Source organism: Carcharhinus amblyrhynchos, chromosome 1 (assembly GCF_965287045.1).
Source record: "Carcharhinus amblyrhynchos chromosome 1, sCarAmb.v2.hapA, whole genome shotgun sequence".
Lineage (NCBI taxonomy): Eukaryota > Metazoa > Chordata > Chondrichthyes > Carcharhiniformes > Carcharhinidae > Carcharhinus > Carcharhinus amblyrhynchos.
The window spans coordinates 139,365,230-139,387,031 of record NC_137324.1 but is presented as its reverse complement, the minus strand read 5'-3'; the positions used below and the strand labels follow the sequence as shown (position 1 = coordinate 139,387,031).

Here is a 21,802-nt window from a genome sequence, read left to right as displayed (position 1 = left end):
GATTGGGCGAGCATTGGGGTTGGTTGGTGTCATTGTAGTCAAATGAAGATGTTCGAGAGCTTGGGGGCAGGAGTCGGGGGATGGGTAGCAAGTTGGAGGATGTGGGCATCCAGAGGCTATTCAAGGAGTGGTTGGGAGGGTAATCTAACTTTTCCTGGATAACTATTCTGTAAGAGAGTTGGAACCATCCAAACTACAATTCAAATTGCAATTGCTGGTCAGAAGTTTAAACTTCCTGGCTAATACACTTTGCTGTTCTTGCCTAGGGATCTCCAGGATTTCCCTGCGCACCTTCTGGGTAGCTCTGGGGCATGACCCCTGAGCAGTAGAAGCTTGGATCATGTATTTTTGGCAATGTTATAATTAGAAAGCTGGATTAAGTTTCTACTTCTTTAGAGCTTCATGAGCTTTCATGTGCAATGTTTTAATAAAGGAATTTTTGATTCCAGAATGTAAGTGCAAGTATTTCAGTATTTCTATATACAAGTACTAAAGGGTCTCACCCATGCTCCACCATACTGTCATACTGACCTATGCATCTGCTCCCACCCATGATAACGTAACCCCCTCATACTCAATTTACGAAACGTGTATGCCCATTCACCCAGTTTACACTCTGTACAGAACCAGTGAATGTAATGTGTGAAAAAAGCTTTAAAAATGTAATTCATTTATATTTTTCTGAATGTTCCTTTATCTACAGCTCTTAAAAAAAAAGTGTCAAATCAATCAGACTTCCAAAGTATTGTTGGCAGAAACTGCAAGAACTTGACACCTCTTTATCATGTATAAATAAACTTGGAGTGTTTTGTTTTTAGAAAAGTTCTTGATCAGCAATGTTTTCCCTTGATACAGCTGTTTGAACAGAATAATACATGTTCAGGCAGTCCTCATTTTTTTCATTCTTGGCATAGGTTGGCATGGCAGGGACATGGAGAGTGTGGTGAGGTGAGGGAGAAGTGAGGGCTCGAGATCTGAATTTTATCTTATTACTATAGAGCACTGTGGCGGGCCTTTTAAGCAGCCTTTCTGAGCACCCATTAGCCCATGTGGCCACCTCCCAAACTCTTTCCAGAGCAGCAGGCCCTGCTCCAGCATGCCAAAGAGTAGGAATAAATAGGTCTGTTTTCCAAATGGTAGGCAGTAACTAATGGGGCACTGGAGGGATCGATGCTTAGACTCCAACTATTCACGACTATATTAATGATTTAGATGAGAGAACTAAATGCAATATTTTCAAATTTGCGGATGACACAAAGTTGGTTGGAAGGGTGAGCTGTGAGGAGGATACAGAGACCCTTCAATGTGATTTGGACAAGTTGAGTGAATGGGCAAATGAATGATAGGTGCAGTATAGTTTGGATAAATGTGATGTTGTGCACTTTGGTAGAAAAAATGGAAAGGCAGATTACTATCTGGCCATAAATTAGGAGAGGGATTGAGCAATGAGACCTGGGTGCCCTCGTACACCAGTCACTGAAGGTAAATATGCCAGTGCAGTAGGCAGTTAAAAAAGGCAGATGGTATGTTGGCCTTCATGGCAAGATGATTTGGGTACAGGAGCAGGGATGTCTTGAGGGCCGCACCTTGAATATTGTGTGCAGTTTAGGTCTCCTTATCTGAAGAAAGATGTTCTTGCTCTAGACTGATTCCTTGTATGGCAGGTCTGATGTAGGAGGAGTGATTGAGTCAATTAGGATTGTATTCAGTGAAGTTCAGAAGAATGAGAGGGGAATCTCAGAAATCTGTAAAATTTCAACAGAAGAATTTTCCAGATGGTGGGTGTATCCAGAAGTAGGGGTCATAGTCTGAAAATACAGGGTAGGCTGTTTAGGATAGAGGAGAGATTTCTTCAGCCAGAAAGTGGTCAGCCTGTGGAATTCAGTACCACAAAGTAGCTGAGGCAAAAACATTGTGTTTTTAAGAAGCTAGTTAGATATAGCACTTGAGGCGAAGGGGATCAAAGGATGTGGGGAAATGTGGGATCAGGCTATGAGTCAGATGCTCAGCCATAATAGTGAATGGCAGAGCAGGCTCGAAGGGCTGAATGATCTCTTTCTGCTCCTATTTGCTATGTTTCTATGCACCTGACCCCCTCTGCAACGTAAATCCTGCCCTTGCTGACACTTTGTTGCAAAGCAGGCAAGCCTAACAAAGAAATTTTCTGACTTTTGCTACTCACCTACAGGGTGAAAATCCAACCCATAATGTCAAAAAGCATAATTCACATGTGTGACAGTTGTTGGTCACATTGGCAAGTACTGTAAGGAAAACTTGTAAATTCTTCAAAACGTTTCTGCAACCTGTAATTGGTTTTCAAACCATATTCAAACATATTTGAAAAAAAACTTCAGAGACTGTGAAATGGATTTACTGGAATTTGGCAGCCTTAAGCAAACAAGATTTCATGATGACTTTTGCTGTGTATATCTTTGTGGCTTTTTTGAAAGGAGGATCTGATTCTAGGAGCGTGAAACAGTCACGAAAGGACAATGTAGCAAAGCATATAAGGATTATCATAAGGTCTGGAGCTAAGTGAGGTAGGATCGTTGAAGAATTTGCTCAGTATCTGGAGCTCAACAAAGGACGGATTCCGTTGGTGATTGAGTACAACTGACCAAATAGGAAAACAATGGAAGGAAGATTGACATTAGTAAGATTGATATTTGTAAGTGGGCAAGAAATAGAACAAGAGATGAAAAAACTCAATGGAACAGAAGTTCCGATTCCCTGAACATACGTTGATGAGAGCAAGACTGACTCAAAGAACTACTCTCGATATTAATTTAGTGAGGAATTCTCACTTGCTGCCTAAATCTACTGAGGAGGGAGTGAACATAAGAACATAAGAGATAGGAGCAGGAGTAGGCAAAAAACTGCAGCAGGCGACAGTGCAGAGGGACCTCGGGGTCCTTGTGCATGAGTCGCAAAAACCCAGCTTGCAGGTGCAGCAGGTGGTCAGGAAGGCGAATGGGATGCTGGCCTTCATAGCGAGGGGGATTGAATATAAAAGTAGGGAGGTCTTGCTGCAGCTGTATAGGGCATTGGTGAGGCCGCAACTGGAGTACTGTGTGCATTTTTGGGCGCCGCACCTGCGCAAAGATATTTTGGCCTTGGAGGGAGTGCAGAGGAGGTTTACTAGGCTGATACCGGAGTTGAGGGGGTTGAGCTATGAGGAGAGGCTGAATAAACTGGGCTTGTACTCGTTAGAGTTTAGAAGAATGAGAGGAGATCTCATTGAGACGTATAAGATGATGAATGGGATGGATAGGATAGAGGTGGAAAGACTCTTCCCGCTCAAAAAAGACAATAGGACTAGGGGGCACAGCCTCAAGATGAAAGGGGGGCGGTTTAGAACGGAGTTGAGGAGGAACTTCTTCACTCAAAGGGTGGTGAATCTCTGCAATTCTCTGCCCGTTGAAGTGGTGGAGGCTTCCTCGCTAAATATTTTTAAGACGCGGGTTGATGGGTTTTTGATAGGAGAGGGGATTAAGGGTTATGGGGAGAGGGCGGGAAAGTGGAACTGAGCAGCGACAGATCAGCCATGATCTTATTGAATGGCGGGGCAGGCTCGAAGGGCTGGATGGCCTACTCCTGCTCCTATTTCTTATGTTCTTAGGCCATCTAGCCCCTCAAGCCTGCCCCGCCGTTCAATAAGGTCATGGCTGATCTGATAGTGGTTCAGTTCCACTTAACTGTCTGCTGCCCATAACCCTTAATTTCCTTATTGGTCAGAAATCTATCTACCTGTGACTTAAACACATTTAACTAGGTAGCCTCCACTGCTTTAATGGGCAGAGAATTCCAAAGATTCACTACCCTCTGGGAGAAGAAGTTCCTCCTCAACTCTGTTGTAAATTGACTCCCCCTTATTTTGAGGCTGTGCCCTCTAGTTCTTGTTTCCTTTCTAAGTGGAAATAATCTCTCTGCTTCTACTCTGTCTAGCCCCTTTATTATCTTACATGCCTCTATAAGATCTCCCCTCAGCCTTCGAAACTAAATTTGAGTTCTTCAAGGAAGTGCCATAAATTGGCCAAGAGAACAATGAACTATGCTCCAACAAAGTATTTTGGTAGGGATGATTCCTACTCAACTCTTTCAACAGAGCACTCATGATTATGAGGATGTAAGGATTGTAAAGTGGCACCGAACACAGGTGCCAGGCAATGACCATTTTCAACAAGAGATAATCTAACTATCACTCTTTGACATTTGATAGCATTACCACCGCTGAATCCCACACAATCATTCTGGGGGCAATCATTGACTAGAAACTGAACTGGGCTAATCATATAATAAATATTCTGCTTGCAAGAGCTGATTAGAAGCAAGGAGTCCTGCAGTGAGTAACTCCCTCCTGATTCCCCAAAACCTGTCCATCATTGACAAGGCACAAGTCTGGAGTGTGATGGAATACTCCACTTGCCTGGTTGAGAATACAGCTTCAACAATGTGGAGCTACACTCCCATCCAGGCAAGTGGAGTATTCCATCACATTCCACCACACGATGTGGGGTGGCACATTGGCACAGTGGTTAGCACTGCTGTCTCACAGCGCAAGGGACCTGGGTTCAATTTCAGCCTCAGGTCACTGTCTATGTAGAGTTTGTACATTCTCCCTGTGTCTGCGTGGATTTCCTCCCACAGTCCAAAAATGTGCGGATTAGGTGGATTGGCCATGCTAAATTAGCCCTAGTGTCAGGGAGATTAGCAGGGTAAATGTGAGGGGCTATGGAAATAGGGTTTGGGTGGGATTGTGGTTGGCGCAGACTCAATGGGTTGAGTCCAACAATATTATGGAAAGACAAACAGTGTTAATGTTTCAGTTCAGTGACAGATCTGCTGGAAGTGGGGAGGTGTTGTTCTCCTGACTTTTATTATTGTTCACAAACATGATCCTCAGGGAATCCCAACTGGAGTTTATATAAATTGAAATATTGGCCTGAATTTTGTGTTAACAGTAACATTGAGGCTAACAATGCTCACTTTAATTATGGAGTAAATCAAACACCCATTTAAACATGCAAAATCCAGACGTTGCGATTGGAGATAACTGTTCCTCCCTATATTAATCCTTGCCTAAACACTTGCTTTTTAAATGCATGCAGGGGTTCTTACAGGACAGTGGTTGGCACTGCTGCCTCATTGCATCAGGGACCCAAGTTCAATTCCCGTTTTGCGTCACTGTCTGTATGGAGTTTGCACATTCTCCCCATGCCTGTGTGGGTTCCCTCTAGATGCTCTGGTTTCCTTCCACATTCCAAAGATGTGCGGGTTAGGTGGATTGGCCATGCTAAATTGCCCCATAGTATCAGGGGGACCAGCTACGGTAAATGCATGGGGTTAGGTGGATAGGGTGTAGATGGAATTGTAGTTGGTGCTGACTCGATGGGCCGAGTGCCCTCCTTATGCACTGTAGAATTCTATAATTGCCCGCTAAAGATGCTGTTTTATTAACAAAAAAGGCTGATGCATTCAGGACTAAATGAATTTTTAGTCTATGATAAATTATAATTATTGGAAACCATCTCTGCCCTGAAAATTGAATTTTACAATTGTGGAGTGTCATTGCTTTAGAAGTTAATTGTGTTGGAGATTTAAAAGATTTTTTTTTACTTTGTGTCCCTGTCCCTTATTTCCTCAACATTTCTATAGAGATTTAAATCTAATTTATAAATCACGCTTTATACTTCCCGGTTTTGACCATCACAGTTAATATTGGTCCAAAAATGTTGCTGTGAAGTACTTACCACATGAATGAGTCTTCTCACTTGCGTGATTCCCAAAACCAGGGGAACAAGGTACCTGTGTCTAAACATTGAATCTATATGAAGAAACTCAGTTTCATTAAAAATTTTAAATGCTACCCCCCCCCCCCCCCTTGAGTGGATTAGTTGCCTGCTCCATGCACATTTCTATTAAAACTGTGAATGGGCTAGTTTGAGGAGGCTTAGATTCCTGTTTCGGATTTCCGACTTTCACTGAATCATAGAACCCTACAGTGCAGAAAGAGGCCCTTCAGCCTATCGAGTCTGCACCAAACACAATCCCACCCAGGCCCTACCCCCATATCCCTACATATTTTACCCGCTAATCCAAAGAGCAACCCAGCACGGGAAACGGGCCCTTCGGCCCAACGAGCCCGCGCCACCATTTCAACAAAGCATTTTCCTACACCTACCCTGCCCCGTGTGTATGTGAATGATACCCCTAATGTAGCCAGATTCAGGGGAGAATAGTGTAGGGTCAATTTGGTACACCAATCAGCCTAAGAGCACATCTTCGGGGTGTGGGAGGAAACTGGAGCACCCGGAGGAAACCCACGCAACCACAGGGAGAGTGCGCAAACTCCCACAGACACAAGCCCAAATCCATGTATCTGCACAGCTAGCAGTGATAGTCACTGAGCTGTTGTGGTGCCCGTCTGCTGGTCCAGGATTTAGCACACACAACAACACGAAGTACTAGGCCACTCTCGAAACCTTCAAGAGCAGCCCACGCACGACCCACTGTGTGCATGCCCCTCGTTTGACAGCAAGGTGGACCAACACGTGTGGATTAAAAGAGACAAAACATTAACATGTAATATTACATTTCCAGTGTCGTCCCGAGGCTCTGACCCTTTTTAATACCGTCTTCTATAACCCTCCATCCCTGTTTCACTCGTGTGTATCAAAGTAAACCTTAAACAAGTCCAACGTGCCTGCCTCCACCACCTTACTTGGTAGCGCGTTCCATACCCCCACGACCCTCTGCGTGAAAAACCTTCCTCTAGTATCCAAATTATACTTCTCCCCCCTCACCCTTAGATCGTGACCTCTCGTAATAGTTGTCCCCAATCTAGGGAAAAGCCTGTCACTGTTGACTCTATCTATACCCTTCATTATTTTATATACCTCTATCAGATCCCCCCCTTAATCTCCATCTTTCTAAGGAGAAGAGCCCCAGTTTCTCCAATCTTTCCTCATAACTCAGTCCTTCCATACCAGGCAGCATCCTGGTAAAGCTCCTCTGCACTCTCTACAGGGTCTCCACGTCCTTCCGGTAGTAAGGTGACCAGAACTGGATGCAGTACTCCAAATGCGGTCTAACCAACGTCTGTACAACTGAAGCGTTAGACGACAGCTCTTATACTCTATACCCCTTCCTATAAAGGCTAGCATTCCGTAAGCTTTCTTCACAACCTTCTCTACCTGTGTTGACACCTTCAGAGACTTGTGCACCTGCACTCCCAGGTCCCTCTGTATTTCTGTACTCTTAATTGGTCTACCTTTTATCATGTAACTCCTCCCTACATTATTCCTTCCAAAATGCATCACCTCGCATTTGTCAGGATTAAATTCCATCTGCCATCTAGCTGCCCAATATACCTATCTATACCCTGCTGTGTCACCTGACAGTCTTCCTCACTATCCACCAATCCTGCCATCTTGGTGTCATCTGCAAACTTGCTGATCACACCACGTACGCCCTCTTCCAAGTCGTTTATATATATTACAAAGAGGAGAGGTCCCAGTACTGAGCCCTGCGGCACACCACTGGTGACTGACCTCCAGCCAGGAAAGGGCCCTTCCAGTACTACTGTCTGTCTCCTATTGCCTAGCCAGTTTTCAATCCATCTAACTACCTGTCCTTGTATCCCATGTGCCTTAACTTTTTTTTACCAGCCTACCGTGAGGGACTTTGTCAAACGCCTTACTGAAATCCATATAGATGACATCAACGGCTCGCCCAGTGTCAACCGTTTTTGTCACCTCATCAAAAAATTCTATCAGATTCATAAGGCAAGACCTCCCCTGAACAAAGCCATGTTGCGTATCCCTAATCAGATCGCAACGCTCCAAATGCTTATACATCCTATCCCTAAGAATTTTTTCCACTAATTTTCCTACCACCGATGTCAAACTCACTGGTCTATAATTACCAGGGTTATCCCTACTACCCTTTTTAAACAGCGGTACCACTTTAGCTACCCTCCAGTCTTCTGGGACCTCACCTATGTCCAAAGAAGAGACAATTTCATCTTTCACCTCCCTAAGCAGCCGGGATAAATACCATCAGGCCCCGGAGCTTTATCCGTTTTTGTGCTACCTAAAAACCCTAGCAGTTCTTCCCTCGTAATGGATATTTCCTTCAAATGATCTACAGCTCCCTCCAAGACATTACAGGACACCAAACCCCTCTCCTTCGTGAATACCGACTCAAAGTATTCATTCAGGATCTCCCCCATTCCCTCAGACTCGATGCATAGCTCCCCTCCTTTGTCCCTAAAAGGACCAATTTTCCCTCTACCCACTCTCTTGCTCCTAATATAAGAGTAAAATGCCTTTGGATTTTTCTTAATCCTATCAGCCAAAGCCATTTCATGCCCTCTTTTTGCCCTTCTAACTCCCCTTTTAAGCTCCCTCCTACTCTCTCTATATTCCTCCAGCGCTCTCTCCATTCCCAGTTGTTTCGACCTAACATATGCCTCTCTCTTCTTCCTGACCAAGTCTTCAATACCCCCTGTAATCCATGGCTCTCTAATCCTGCCTTTCCCATCCTTCCTCTTTGCCGGCACATGCCTTTTCTGCAACATTATCAGTTTGCCTTTGAAAGCCTCCCACTTACCAACCGTGGACTTGCCAGCTAACAACCCCTCCCAATCAGTGTCCTTCAGCTCCCTCCTAATCTGGCTAATCCCTCTAACCTAAGCATCTTAGTACACTAAGGGGCAATTATTTTAACAAGGCCAATCAACCTGACCTGCACATCTCTGGATGTGGGAGGAAACCCACGCAGACATGAGGAGAATGTGCAAACTTCACACAGGCAGTGACCTGAGCCGGGAATCAAACCCAGGTCTCTGGAGCTGTGAAGGAGCAGTGTTAACCACTGTGCTACTGTGCCGACTTTGTAACTTCCCAGCTGAACCAAGTCAATTCACCCTTTGCGGGTTAAAATTTCTTCCTGTACACTTCAGTGGGGGCTCTTGCAGTTGATTGAAGTGCCTTGGTGCTGTTTGCTCTGCTGTCAGATTTCCTGTAGTGTGCTGTGGTGGATGAAATACAGATTACAACAAGTGTCTGCTCAAAAAACTGCTGTAACATTCTGGGCAACCATAGTGAATGGTGAGCACTGTTCCTTCACTGACCCAAAATCCAGACTTGTGACTTGTAACTTTTATTGTGGTGTATATATTTATTACTGAAGAAAATCTGATTTCTGCCCCACTCCAGGTATTTGCACAGATTCGATACTGAGTTGGAGCAAATTGAATTGACGAATAGCATCAAAGGCAGACAGGGAAGACAGCACGGAGCACGAGAAGCCGTCCTCAAGCACAGCATTGAACGTGACAGGATCTTGTATGAAGAAAATGGCATAGGTATGAATACTTAATTTGTTAACTTACCAGTCCCTTCCCATAAACATTTTTGAAGTATTGATATTTGATAAGTATATAATTAAAAATAGATTGAGCTCTGAAATTATTCTTATAATCTGGACTCACTCCAGCTAACCAATTTCAAATGTGTTCTTTCAAATTCCACATCAGTTTATTGGAATGTGGTTTCCTAATTGTGCTTGGAAGGAAACACGAGTAATTTTCATTTTTGTTTATCTCTAATTAAAATACAACACAGTAAGCCCTAGTTTCACAAACAATGGAACAGGGAAGCCACTCAGCTCCTCCAGCCCGCTGTACTATTTTGTTAGATCATGACTGATCTGTGTCTCAAATTCATGTACTTTTCTCTGTATTCATTGATCCCAATAATGAGCAAAATAAATAAATAAATTTAATCTTGCAAATGCTAGGGGGCAGGTACGTTCTGCATCATCTTCAGCATGTAGGCCAATACGTTATCAGGACCTTTAGCCTTTGCTGTTTATTGCTTGTACTGAGCTACTTCAGGGTCTGACATGAGTGAACAAATTTGCTGGATGATGATGAGGATTTTGGAATGAGGCCAAGTAGCCTTTTCTATTTGACATTTTGGCTCTAGATGTTTACAACCACTCCAACCTTATCTCTTGCACTTGCTTGCCTACAGTTGAGAAGTGATGTTTTCATGGGGCTTCCTTCAGTTTGCCTTTTTGTGCATCACCATTCATCATTGGATATAGTAGGAGTAGAGTTTAGTCTGCTCCATTGTCCTGGAAAGCTTAGGTCTGTTTTTTTTTTGCATGCAGGTAGCCATTTTTTTAACTTCAGATTGGTGCTTTATTCAAAGGTGCACTGTTGCTATATTCCCTCACTACGTCTTGCTGTAAATCAGCTATTCTGACTTGATAAAACCAGAGTAAGAGATGATCTTGGTCATAATTTTAAATATTGTAATAGTATACAATTCCATTTGCCCATTGTATCTCACAAAAGTCCACACAGTCACAGGACATAAGAATGTAAGACTTCAGAGCAGGATTAGCCATTCGGCCCTTCAAACCTGCTCTGTCATTTGATAAGATCATTGCTGATTTAATTAAAACTCCATTTTCCTGTCTGCCCCCATGAATTTTGACTCCCATGTGTATCAAAAATTTACCTAACTCGGCCTTGAACGAGGTCAATTACCTAGTCTCCGTTGTTTTCTGGTGAAGAGAATTCCACGGACTAATGACCCTTTGAGAGAAAAAAGTGTCTTTTCATCTCCATCTTAAAAAGGAAACCTCTTATTTTTAAACTGTGTCCTCTAGTCTCTTCCTAGTATCCACCTTATATTTCAGTAAGATTGCCTCTCATTTTCCTAAATTCCAACGCATAAAGGTCCAAGCTCTTGAACCTTTCTTCAAGAGCTAAGCCATCCAGCCCAGGAATGAGTTGTGACCCTTTGCTGAATTGCTTGTAATGTAGTTAAATCCATTTTCAAACTAGGAGACCAAAACTACACAATACTCCCGATGTAGTCTCACCGAGGCCGTATGCAGCTGCCTACGTTTATATTCCATTCCCCTTGCAATAAAGCCAATATTCCATTTGCCTTCCTAATCACTTGCTTACTAATCTGTTGCGATTCATTAGAATTGTCAGTGCAGGCTTGATGGGCTGAATTGCCTCCTGTGCTGTGGGGATTCTATGATTCACCCAGTGCCCTCTTATTACTGAGTTCTACAATCTCGCTATTTAGATAGTGTACTGCTTTCCTGTTGGAGTGGACAAGAGTTCACACTTTCCCACATTATGTTCCACTCCCAAATTTTTGCCCATTCATTTAACCTATTCGTAGTCCTTTATAGATTCTGCAAACCAATTTGTTTCCATACTATCTTGGTGTTATTGGTAAATTTAGCGACCATACATTTGATCCCTTCATCTAATTCATTTATATAGATTGTAAATAGCTGAGGCCCCAGAACTGATTCCTATGGCACTTCACTAGTTATAGCTTGCCAGCCCAAAATGATGCATTTATTCCTAGGCTGCTTCCGGTTGGCTAACCAGTCCTTTATCCATGCTTATGTGTTATGTGCACCATGTGCTCTTATTTTGTGTAATAACCTTTGATGTAACCTCTTATCAAATGCATTTTGGAATTCCAAGTGCACTACATCAACAGATTCCTTTTGTTCAGTTTTCTTGTCTGCAGCTCTGGCAATGTTTGTGGCATTTCCTCCAGTTAGTTCAATTACCTACCACCATTCGAATCATGTGGCAGAATTGCAGAGCTTGTTGTGGGATCAATTAGTTCTGTTGTTGGCATGCAAATTGTGCTGTAGCTTCATGTTGGCATTTCAATTTTGATGTGGCTGGTTCAGCTCCTGGCATTCTCTCCTGCATTCTTCATTGAACTGGGGTTGATCCCCAGGCTTGATACATAAGAAATAGGAGCAGGAGTAGGCCATCTAGCCCTTCGAGCCTGCCCCGCCATTCAATAAGATCATGGCTGATCTGTCGTGGCTCAGCTCCACTTTCCCGCCCTCTCCCCATAACCCTTAATCCCCTCTCTTATCAAAAACCCATCAACCCGCTTCTTAAAAATATTTAGCGAGGCAGCCTCCACCACTTCAACGGGCAGAGAATTCCAGAGATTCACCACCCTTTGAGTGAAGAAGCTCCTCCCCAACTCCGTTCTGAACCGCCCCCCCTTTATCTTGAGGCTGTGCCCCCTAGTCCTACTGTCTTTTTTGAGCGGGAAGAGTCTCTCCACCTCTATCCTATCCATCCCATTCATCATCTTATACGTCTCAATGAGATCTCCCCTCATTCTTCTAAACTCTAACGAGTACAAGCCTAGTTTATTCAGCCTCTCCTCATAGCTCAACCCCCTCAACTCCGGTATCAGCCTAGTAAACCTCCTCTGCACTCCCTCCAGGGCCAAAATATCCTTGCGCAGGTGCGGCGCCCAAAACTGCACACAGTACTCCAGCTGCGGCCTCACCAATGCCCTATACAGCTGCAGCAAGACCTCCCTTTGATGGCAAAGGTAAATTGTGTGATATTCTGGACCATGAGGTTGTATCCAATTCTGTTGCTGATGGTCCAAATAGCATAATGATTAACCATTTTCAGTTGAAAGCTTTTGCAAATAATGAGACGATAACTTATTTTTATTATCATACCTGTTACCAGAAAATTCATTTTAGAAAATTCCACAAATCCAAAGGTTGTAGAGGCCCCAATCTCTAGAAGAATTAATCTCACGTGGAAAAATATTGGTTAACTAAAGAAGCCCAACATGACTATGTAAAGACAACTGGTCTCTGACAGATTTATCAGATTCCTTGAGGAGTTAAAAGTTTTTGATTACATTGCAATCTGTATTATGTGAAATTTTGAAAGGTATTTGAAAAGCTTCCCCATAGAAGATTTATTGATAAAATTAGGATACATGCTGACTCAGATTTGAGGTTGATTAAAGGCTGTTTATTGATCTGGTGGGATATATCATACAGCTAATTCAAACTGATGCTCAATTTATGATGGAGCTGCTGCATGACAATTTTGTTTCAATCGGTACTCCTGTAGATACTTCTGTCCCAGATTGAGGTGTGGTGATAGATTGTGTTGAGTAACATTATTACTGTATTAAAATAGCAGTGCCATTTGGATAGATAAGGAAAGCTCAAAATTGATAGAGTGCCATATTGGGATAATATCTGACTATTTACTGTGAAAGATTTTGTGCTGATGCTCTTGAGTGCCCATTCCCTGCTCCTTCCCCCTCTATCTTCAGTAGTTCAGTTGAGTCAGGGAAGGTTCCCTTAAACAGAAAACTATTCTCATGTAATTTCTGTTTTTAGAAGGACAAATCAGAACTGACAAACCTTGTAGCATCTTTCATAATGAACTTGATGATGTGAAAGGAAGGGGTACCTAACACCTTTTGATGATTGTTGAACTAACTTTTGATTGAGATGAGAGATAATCCCACATAAGAGATTACTGTCTTCCTTGGCAAAACCTGGTCTTCATGGTCTCCTGGACTGGCTGTGATCTCCTACAGAGGTTGTAGGGTAATTTTTCCCTATTTGCCTCTTGGCACCAAGGACTCAGATTCGATTCTGGCCTTGGATGACTGTATGGAATTCATGTTCTCCCCATGATTATGTGGGTTTCCCCCGGGTGCTCTGGCTCCCCCTCTCAGTCCAAAAATGTGCAAGTTAGGTGGCTTAGCCATGGTAAATACAAGGGATTAAAGGGATAGGGCAAAGCGGAAGGTCCAAGTGGGATGCTGTTTGCAGAGTTGGTGCGGACTTGATAAGCCAAATGTCCTCATTTTGCACTATAGAGGTTCTACGGTTTATTCAGGAAGTTACATGACTGGGGACTGAGGGAGAGAAAAGAATTATTTGGTCATACTGGTTCCAACATCATGGTATGGGACAGTTTTGATGGACCAGCTGGTCTTTTCTGGGTATTAGTTTTGTTGATTCCTATACAGTAGTATTCCCTAGGGATCAGTGATATGGCCTTTGCTCTTTTTAATCTATATAAATAGACTAAACTTGATTGTAAAGGGCTCAATTCCTAGAGCTTGGAGCCATATTTGGTTCAATTATGCTTTCATGTTGGAGGCAAGCTGCTGTAACCACACCCCATTCTCCCCCCAAAATGTTCAACTTTTTTGTCCATGTCTAGGTCGAGTTTGTGATGAGGCCTGAAACTGAACAATTCTGATAAAACCCAAACTAAACATAGCTGAGCAGGTTATTGATGAGCAGTATCAATCATTTGTCAGCATTGTCAATAACTCTTTCCATTAGTTTGCGATGATTGGAGGGAGGCTAACGGGACCGTAATTGGCCAGTTTAGATTTATCCTATTTTTTGTGAATAGGGTGCACCAGTTTTCCACATTGAGTAAATCCGAAGGTCGTGGCTGCACTGGAACAGCCTGACTCCTGGAGTGACTAATTCTGTTATGCAGGCATTTATCTGGTATGTTGTCGACAGTGATAACTGTCACTACATTCAGTGGTAACTTCAACTATTTACGTTTTATATTAGTGACATAGCTAAAGGGATTGAACATACTATTGCTTCATGTCGTTAGTGTGCTTAAACTGGACCATCTCGAGGGCAACATGACAGTTCAGAGACTATCTCTGTTGCTGTGCGGACACATGGATTTGGGCCTGTGTCTGTGGGAGTTTGCACGTTCTCCCCGTGGTTGCGTGGGTTTCCTCCGGGTGCTCCGGTTTCCTCCCACATCCCCCAAAGATGTGCTTTTAGGCTGATTGATTGGGTACTAAATTGTCCCTAAATTGGACTTCCCTGATCCTCGCACGTTAGGCGTAGACTAAAATCATGAATAGGCCACTGAGATAGTAGGACGGCGGCGCGGGCTCGTTGGGCCGAAGGGCCTGTTTCCCGTGCTGTGTTGTTCTTTGTACTGTAAGCAGATTTGCTGACTTATAGAGATAGGTAGGAAAGGAAGTTGTGAGGAGGGTACAAAAAGTCTGTAAAAGTGATAGGTTGTGAGTGGGCAAATATTTGGCAGATGGAGTGTAATGTGGAAAAATGTAAGATTGTCCACTTTGGTAGGAAGATTAGAAAAGCAGAATATTTAAAGAGAGAGGCACAGAGGGATGTGGGTATTCTTGAACCTGAATAACACAGTTTGCCTTCCTAATTGTGTTATACTGGAAAGCTGAAGAAATATTGAGCTTTGTTACTAGGGTGGTGGAATATAAAAGCAAGGAAGTCTTGCTTCAAGGGAGGCATGGTGGCACACTGGCTAGCCCGCTGCCTCAGTGCCAGGGTCCTGGGTTCGATTCCCAGCTTGGGTCACTATGTGGAGTTTACACATTCTCCCCGTGTCTGCTTGGGTTTCCTCTCAAAGTCCAAAAATGTGCAGGTTTGGTTGATTGACCATGCTGAATTGACCCTAGTTTCAGGGGGATTAAAGGTTAAATATTTGGGGTTTAGGGGATAGAGCGGGATTGTTGTCGGTGTAGGCCCGATGGGCTGAATAGCCTCCTCTGTACTGTTGGGATTCTATCATTCTATTTTAAGTGTGCCGGACATTGGTGAGACCTCACCCACAGTGTACATTTTTCATCTGCTTACTTGAGGGATATATGTAGAAGCAATCCAGTGAAAGTTTACTGAGCTGTTTCCTGAGATGAAGGCATTATCTTAACGTTAAGCAGTTTAGGCCTCTACTCATTGGAGTTTAGAAGAATGAGAGATGATCTTATTGAAACATAAAATCTAAGCTGGGAGTCTCATTTAGGCTGGAAATGAGAAATTTCTTCACTGAGGATCGTAGAAGAGAACTTTAAAGTTCTCTTGAAAGTTCTTTAAAGTTCTCAAGAGGACTTTAAAGTTCTCTTGCCCAAGAGAAGCGAAAGCTAGGTCAATGATATATTGAAGGCTGAGTTATGCAGATTTTTGACCAGCAGTGGCATTGAGGATTATGGGATTAGGCCACAACCTGATCAGCCATGAACTTCTGGAATGGTGGAACAGGCTCAAGGGGCAGAATAGTCTCCTCTGCACTAATTATCTTGTGTTCTTAGAAAAACTGAACAAGGTGCTCCATACTTGGCTGAAGATACTTATAAATCTTTATCTATTGCACCCAATTGTTGAGCTGCATTGTGGTTAATGCTGGGGATTTTCCTGAGGCTACCTCTTGTTAGATATCTGACTATCTACCATCTCTAGGTGTGTTATTTGTTGAATTTTGTGATTAGTTGTGGAAACCTCATTATAACAATAATAAAAGCATCTGAAAAGATGCAGCAATGATTCAAAAGTTGTGTTTATCAGGAATAATGGATTACAGTAATGAAAATTTGTGAAGGAATTGTGACAGTTGAGTTGTAAAGTTAAGTAGCGATGTGTTTCTTTCATTGGTTAGCAAAATGGTAAGGAAAAGGCACAAATTTAACTTTTTTAAAAATTCTTTAATGGAATGTGGGTGAGGCCAGCATTTATTGCTCATTTCTAATTGCCTTTGAAATGAGTGACTTGCTAGGCCATTTCAGAAGATAGTTAAGAGTCAACCACATCATTGTAATTCCAGATCCATGTGAAGGCCAGACTGAGTAAGGATCGGAGATTTCCTTTTCTAAAGGACATCAGTGAACCCAATGAGTTTTTATAACAATTGATGGTAGTTTCATGGATACCATTACTGAGATGAGTTTTCAATTCCAGAATTTATTCTGTCATGGTGGGATTTGAACGATGTTTCCAGGGTTTTAGCCTGAACCAACTGACATAACCACTATGTCACCGCCTCCCCCAATTTGCAGTTAGCAAATAATTAGGCAAATTAAATTTTCTGCTACAATTCATTGCTGAAGAGAAAGCAAAACTCTTTCAAAATTAGAAAATTATTTGAAGAAAAATACTAAATGGTTTGGGCACCATATAACCAAAGAATCCTTACAGTGCAGAAAGAGGCCATCCTGCCCATTGAGTCTGCACCAACTCTCAAAGAGCATCCCACCCTGCTCCTCCCCTTTGCCCTATCCCCATAACCCCATGCATTTACCATGACTATCCACCTAATCTTTGGACACATGGGGGCAATTTAGTATGGCCAATCCACCTAATCTACACATCTTTTGACTGTGGTAGGAAACCGAAGCATCTGAAGGAAACCCACATAGACATGGGGGAATGTGCAAACATCTCACACACAATATTCCAAGGCTGGAATTGAACCCAGGTCCCTGACGCTGTGAGGCAGCAGAATTAACCATTGTGCCACTCGTGTCACCATTGAAAGATAATGAAATTTAGAGTCAGATTAAACTGGTTCGTGTAGAAAAAAGGCACCAGCAGAGAATTGATTGATCAAAATGCTTTTTTTTGCAAAGTTAAGTACAGCTTTCCGTTTTGTAGTAGATGTACAATTTCCTTTTGTGATGCCAAAGTTCTACCTTGCTGCCACATCTCAGATTTTTCATGGAAGTAGCATAATGGGAACGTTTTCATGGAAGTGAAGATCTAGCTGAAAGTCTTATTCTGGTAAATTTTGTACCTCATAAATTTTATACCTAATACTTTTAAATAATATACCATCTTGCTAAATAATTATTCAGAACGTACTAATCAGTAGATAACCAGCAGGAAAAGCAGAACCTACGGCACCACAGTTCTGAGGTTCATGGCCTAATGTGTGTCAAAATCAATCTCGAAGGCCAGCCCTTAAACAATAATGATAAATAGTTGAACTTAATGTTCTTGATACATCTCTGACACCTTGTGCAACAAGCTTTTTTCTGTTCACTCCATCTCTCTTACAATAAATCTGACATCTACAAGACCAAATACCAACCAAGAGCAAGAGGTTTGTGTTGTGATGTGTTTTTTTTGCACTCAGTCCTCCAAAGTGGCAAGTATAAACTTCTAACTTGAAATGTTTGGAGGAGTGAAGAATGGCAGGAGAGAAGATTGATACTACTCACCAGTGGTTTCTTTGCCGTGCTCTCAGCTTCTAATATGCTGTTCCTCACTAGTGTCAACACATGTCAAATTTCAATTTTTATATCCTATCTTTTAAATGGAATTTACTTGAAGTTTACATCTCTTTTTAACACAAATGGTTTAGACTTTGAGAACCATTAAACAATAATTGAACGTATTTTGTTTTCTAAAGAAGCAAGGAAAATATTCTTGGCTAAAAGCTGCACACAATTTTACCCATCAAATATTAATGAAAAATCTCTATTCCTGTGATACTATCACTTATTTGAATTACTGGAAAATGATGGTCGTGAGCAATCATCCCCTGAAATATTAGCTGATTAATGCACATATATTTTCATTTGGTAGCATATAAAGAATTTGTGGTTCTTTTGTTTTTATCGAGATAGCATACTCGAGTTAACTCTGCTCTTTTTAAGTATGCAACTGTTAACTCAGGAGTCAAAGTTTTTCAGAATTGGACTTCTGGCTTAACTGGCAAAAACCAACATTAGGTGCAAAGCAGTTGGATGTTCATCTTTATTTTCTTTTTGTGCTAAAAGACTGGGAGGTTGAATTAATTCTGAACTTCTCTAAATGTTGCTCACTAGTTGTAGTGTGGTTAACTTCTATGAAGTAGTCAAAGTTGAGATTTTTCTTTCCTTTTTGTCTGTTTCTTGGAGTAATAGTTCAGCGCTGTGTGGGGAGAATTCATATTGTGACATTTCTATTATTCTACATAATCTTATACTTTATTAATCTACTTGAAAATAGATTTAAAACGCAAATAATTCAATTTTTCTTTAAAATGTTCAAAACTGTTTACTTTGATAGTTCAATTCATCTACCCATAATTCTTTATAGAACATGATTAAACCTGAACTATCTGTGAACCTTCTTTCCTCTGAGTTTGACTTTGTGTCCATGGTTCTAGCATTTGTAGTGGTCTAGAAAATCTTATTGTGTTCAATTTATTCATTTCTCAATGACCTTAACTACTTGAATAGTGTCTCTCCCAAATGTTCTGTTCTTCAAAGTGAACAATCACAGGCTTTTATCCTTTCCTCATAGTTTAGATGCCTTAAGTTAGTTTAGTCTTTTGTTTTGTATTACCTGAAATGTCTGATTGACCAGAATTTCATACTGTACATCAAGTGTAAGCTTTAAAGGTGCAAGTAAAAGATTATCATAATTAGATAAGTTTATTCGTAGCTTTGATTAGTAAGAAAAATTTTATGTATTCAATTCATTATTTTCTTTCTGCAGAAATACCAGATATTATAAATGCAAAGCATCTGAAATTCTTCAGGTAAGTTTGTACTGTATTTGGTTTTGTTTCTTCAATTTCCATCCAAGAAATTTATCTATCTAATCGGATCCAACTAATTGAAAATTCAGTCAAATGCTTTTTGCCCACTGATCCAGTTTTAATTTCTAGAATACATGCTGATTGTTCAGCCAAAATATTTAAATCATAAAATCCTTACAGTGCAGAAGAGGCCATTCAGTCCACCAAGACTGCACTAACCCTTCGTAAGAGTGCCCCACCAAGGCCCAACCCCATTAGCCCACACACTGATCATGGCCAATGCACCTCACCTGCACATCGTGGACACCAACGGAGAAATAAGCATGGCTAATCTACCTGACCTAAATGCCAATCACTTTCTTTTCCTAAGTGAATAATTGGGCAAATGGCTGAATTAATTATTGGATTGGCATTGTATTGAAATGAAAAGGAAACCTAATGTTGATACAGAGCCTCATCATGCTTCTTGGAAACTATCCAAAACACTACATACGAATTAGCTACTTTGATGCGTACTCTGTAGACAAAGATTGCAGCCATTTGGAACATAGCAAAAGCTCCAAACAGTGATGTGATGAATGTTTAATCATTATACTTGAAAGAGCAATGTTGATGAGGCATCAGGAGAAGTCACTGCTGTTTAAAGCTTTGCTATTGATATGTAATGTGCATCTGCACAGATTGACAGGGACGTTACAATTTAATATCTCATCTAAAGAATCAGCTTTCCAACATGAAGCATTCTCTCAATCTTCGAGTATCGAACTAGATTACATTTAGGTCCTGGAGTGCAACTTGATTGAGCGTTTTGAGTTTCTGGCAACTCGGCTTAATGAATAAAGCTTACTGTAGAACACTAGTTGTATTTTTATTATCTTTTAATTTTACTGATTCCTTTTTCTCCTCTCTCTCTCTCCAGAGAATGGGATGGCGATCTAAAAAAACTTCCAAATTTGAAAATGAGAAAGCTCTCAATAAAAGATTCCATTTCTAACCAGAAAATATGTAAAGATGAATGTGGAGCGGACTTGCAGAACAAGGTGGATCAGGAGAATGTGTCAGAACATTAGAGAAAAAGAAATAAGAAAATATCATTCTTATTGGGAAAAAGCCACTTGAACAACTATTCAGCAATATGATCCAAGAGTTAGCTGTTTGAGATATTCCTACTTTGGATATATTCTGTCAAAGAAATGTGTAGTAAGCCTGAGTATTATTTTGCAGTTGAAGTGGTTTCCTTCAGAATCTTGGTCTAAGACTGTAATTAATTTTGAATTAGCAATTATCAAAAATATTTTATATGTTTCAAATAGAAAGCTGGCCTAGAAAGTAATATTTATCAATTCCTGAAAACGCTAGAAGGTTTAAAATAACCTTTTGTCCTCAATCTGCTGTGGTTGAGAATTATTTTATAGTTTTTAAATGTGTGCTACGAAACAGTTTACTTTGAGTCATGATTTTTAAACTTAGAAGGTGAAACTGCTTCTCATCTCTGCCATAATCTAGTAAATCGGGATTTTCTTTTGATTTTATATGTGGCTTATTGTTAATTTGATAATGCACAGTTGAGATTCTTAGTTTACTCAATAGGAAGTAGAGAAAGCCAAAGAAAATATGTTAGCTGCCCAATAGCCTGGATTTCCTGATAGGCATTATTATGACAATAGGAGCCCATTTATTGCTACCAGTACTCAAATATTACAGATAGGCTAGGGTGAAGTCACTTTGGTGGGGGGAGAAAGACCTAGACTTCAATCTAGTGGCTAAAAGAATCCTAGCACCATATCGCCAGCCCTTTTTGCGTTAAGAGACAAGTAAGAAGAGGAAAGATTTCACATGAGTAAGAAATTGTCTTACTAAAACATTTTCCTGCAGTATCATTTTTGAACCACCTAAAGGGTTCTGCTTCCTGTATTTGAATTGTTGGCTTGATTTTGGCAGAAATATTTCAGCTGATTTTGGATCATGTGTTTCTAGATAGAAAGAGTAAGTTGAGGTATTTTCTTTTTTGGTTTAGTTTGATATTCCTGTGCAATGCTTTGGGGCATTTACATTTTTTAAGTGCTAAATGCAAGCTATTAAAGGAAAAGAAACCTTCCTTTGAAAGAATTAATCTTTTAAAGTTGAATGGATAAAATTCTTGTGAAATAGATGTATTAGAAACAATTGTACAATTTCTTCAGACCTTATTAATTTGAATTGTCGTGCAGTTTTCTTTTAAATGACCAAATTTGCATATAATTGGAAAAAGTTGAACCTTGACTATGGTAAAAAGATGTGAGTGGCTCATGTATTTGAAAGGTAAAGAGCAATTGTAGAGCTGATGTCAAGAATTACTTATTAATGTGAAGAGTTATTAAAAAGTTGTGACCAGAACCTTTACTGTCGTCAAATGGGGGAGGTGATGGCCTACTAGTATTAATGCTGGACTGTTTAATCCAGAAATTCAACTAATGTTCTGGGGACCCGGGTTCGAATCCCGCCATGGCAGATGGTGGAATTTGAATTCAATAAAAAAAAATCTGGAATTAAGAGTCGACTGATGACCATGAAACCATTGTCCATTGTCGGAAAAACCCATCTGGTTCACTAATGTCCTTTCGGGAAGGAACTCTGGTGCCCTTACTCGGTCTGATCTACATGTGACTC

The 21,802-nt window shown here is 41.1% G+C and overlaps 1 protein-coding gene across 1 annotated transcript in view; it reads left to right on the top strand.

Annotated features, from left to right (window-relative positions):
• The window catches only part of tma16 (translation machinery associated 16 homolog), a 43,658-nt gene extending 22,129 nt beyond the window's left edge, over positions 1-21,529 (top strand). The window contains exons 5-7 of the mRNA XM_080199656.1: positions 9,219-9,367; positions 19,111-19,153; positions 20,073-21,529. Of these exons, the coding sequence (XP_080055782.1) occupies positions 9,219-9,367; positions 19,111-19,153; positions 20,073-20,223 (343 nt within the window). The 3' untranslated portion in view covers positions 20,224-21,529. The remainder of the gene's footprint in view (positions 1-9,218; positions 9,368-19,110; positions 19,154-20,072) is intronic.
• Positions 21,530-21,802: the final 273 nt, after the last annotated feature.